General features: G+C 66.6%; 1 protein-coding gene across 1 annotated transcript in view; it reads right to left on the reverse strand.

Moving 5' to 3' along the window:
- Positions 1–1,527, reverse strand: part of MNEG_1308 (hypothetical protein) — a gene marked incomplete at both ends in the record, with an annotated part of 2,532 nt that extends 1,005 nt beyond the window's left edge. Inside the window, 5 exons of the mRNA XM_014050205.1 lie at positions 210–372; positions 591–716; positions 935–981; positions 1,127–1,177; positions 1,396–1,527. Of these exons, the coding sequence (XP_013905659.1) occupies positions 210–372; positions 591–716; positions 935–981; positions 1,127–1,177; positions 1,396–1,527 (519 nt within the window). The remainder of the gene's footprint in view (positions 1–209; positions 373–590; positions 717–934; positions 982–1,126; positions 1,178–1,395) is intronic.
- Between the last annotated feature and the right edge of the window lie 218 nt (positions 1,528–1,745).

Here is a 1,745-nt window from a genome sequence, read left to right on the forward strand (position 1 = left end):
GGCCACGTCGTGCATGCATGTGATGGTAAGTGCTGCTGATCAAAGGTGAGATCAATCCAACATTTAGCGGCTGAACGGGCGGCCAAAAGAGCAAATTGGCCCAGAAAAGCCAGTGTAACGACGGCTTTGCATCCTTGACAACCATGCAACGGGCCGTGGCCCTGCTGCCACGACGCCGCACTGGCGGCCTGCCAGGCATGCACGCCCACCTCAATTGACTGCTGCGGGCCCTCGAAGCTGATGAGGCTCGTGGCGCCGCCCTGCACGCCCATCCTGCTGCCGTTGAGGCCCTTGATGAGGGCCCCATTGAACTTGGGCTGTCCCCGCAGCGAAACCCCCATCGCCTGCAGGGTGCCCCCGGGCTGGATGTACCTGATAGGCATCGAATTTCGGGGGGTGTGGGCGAGGAGGCTAGGACAAAGCGCAATGGGCAGTGCAAGGCGCGCTGCGGAATCAGGAAGCTGCAGTGTATCTTCAAGGATCGCCGCCGCAAGGCCAGATTGTACGGCTCGTCAACGCCGGTCGACAGCCTGCGCCGCCCGCCGCGCCCCCAACGCCCCTGCGCCGCCCGCCGCTGCCATGGGGCTCACATCCAGTTGGGGTCCGTGTCGTTTGCGTTGAACGTGCCGTTGCCCGACAGCGACAGCAGCGAGGGCATGTCCGTAGTGAGGGAGCCCTCCACATTGATCTCATACCAGCCTTCCCTGATGCCAGGTCTGCACCAGACGCACACGGCCGGCGGGGGGAGGGGGGGGTGGGGGTTTGCAGTCGAACCATGTTTTTGGGACAGAGGGGCCAGGGGATCACGATGGCCGGCGTGGGCGTACGGCAGGCGAATCACACGCGCACAGCAAGAGGGGTTACCACCGGCTTGCCGGCTTAGCTGCTGGCTCAGACAGGGGCAATAGGGCGCCACGTAGCGGCAGCGGCTCACATGGTCACGCTGATCTCCTTCGGCGATCCCAGCTGGCGTATCCAATACTGCGGGTGGCAGCAAAGGACAGAGGGAAAACTGACGCACAACTCCGCGGGAGGCGCGCAGGCAGCTGTCGGCATGCGTTGCACGGTCTTATGCGCCGCAATTCTGCCGCCTGCGATCTGTGCATGCCTGATCGAAGTAGTGCACGGCGCCACCAGCGGCGCCGTCCTCTCCTTTGTATGGCGTCCCGTCGATACCCTGCGGCAGGATGGGGCAGCAGCGAGCAGGGTGTGGCGATCTTGCCGCTGCGACAAGCACCCCCAGGCAACAAGCTAATGTGCCTGCGCATGGGACCTTGCGTCCAGCCCCTCGGATGCCAGACACCACCACTGTTCGGTACTGCGCGCCGCGCGAAGCTCCCCGCACGCGGCTGCCATGGCGCGCTGCACGCAAGTACGCTGCACGCCGTGCAACACCGCGCCGGTGCGCCACACGCCGGCCCCGGGGTCGGCTGCGCCACTTGCCGTTTGGAACTTGCCCCAGACGTGGTACACCGGCTTGACGAGGGCGCCCAGGCCGCCGGGCGCCTGGGTGGGATCGGGCCACATGTTGGTGGCCTGGAGCACGACTGCAGCGGAGGGGCACGCAAGGGGCGCGGACGGGGCGCGCGCAGGGCGAACGCGCGGTGAATGCAGGGCGCGTCAGGGGTGACAGGCGGCCGCCTCGGGGGCGCGGGGCTCACGACAGCGCCCACTGATGCATGCCCCTAAATCGTCAGGTGCAGCGACGAATGCGTGGGCCCAGCCCCCCCCCCCCCCGCCAAAGC

The sequence above is a fragment of the Monoraphidium neglectum genome (assembly GCF_000611645.1).
Source record: "Monoraphidium neglectum strain SAG 48.87 unplaced genomic scaffold scaffold00128, whole genome shotgun sequence".
Taxonomy (NCBI): domain Eukaryota; kingdom Viridiplantae; phylum Chlorophyta; class Chlorophyceae; order Sphaeropleales; family Selenastraceae; genus Monoraphidium; species Monoraphidium neglectum.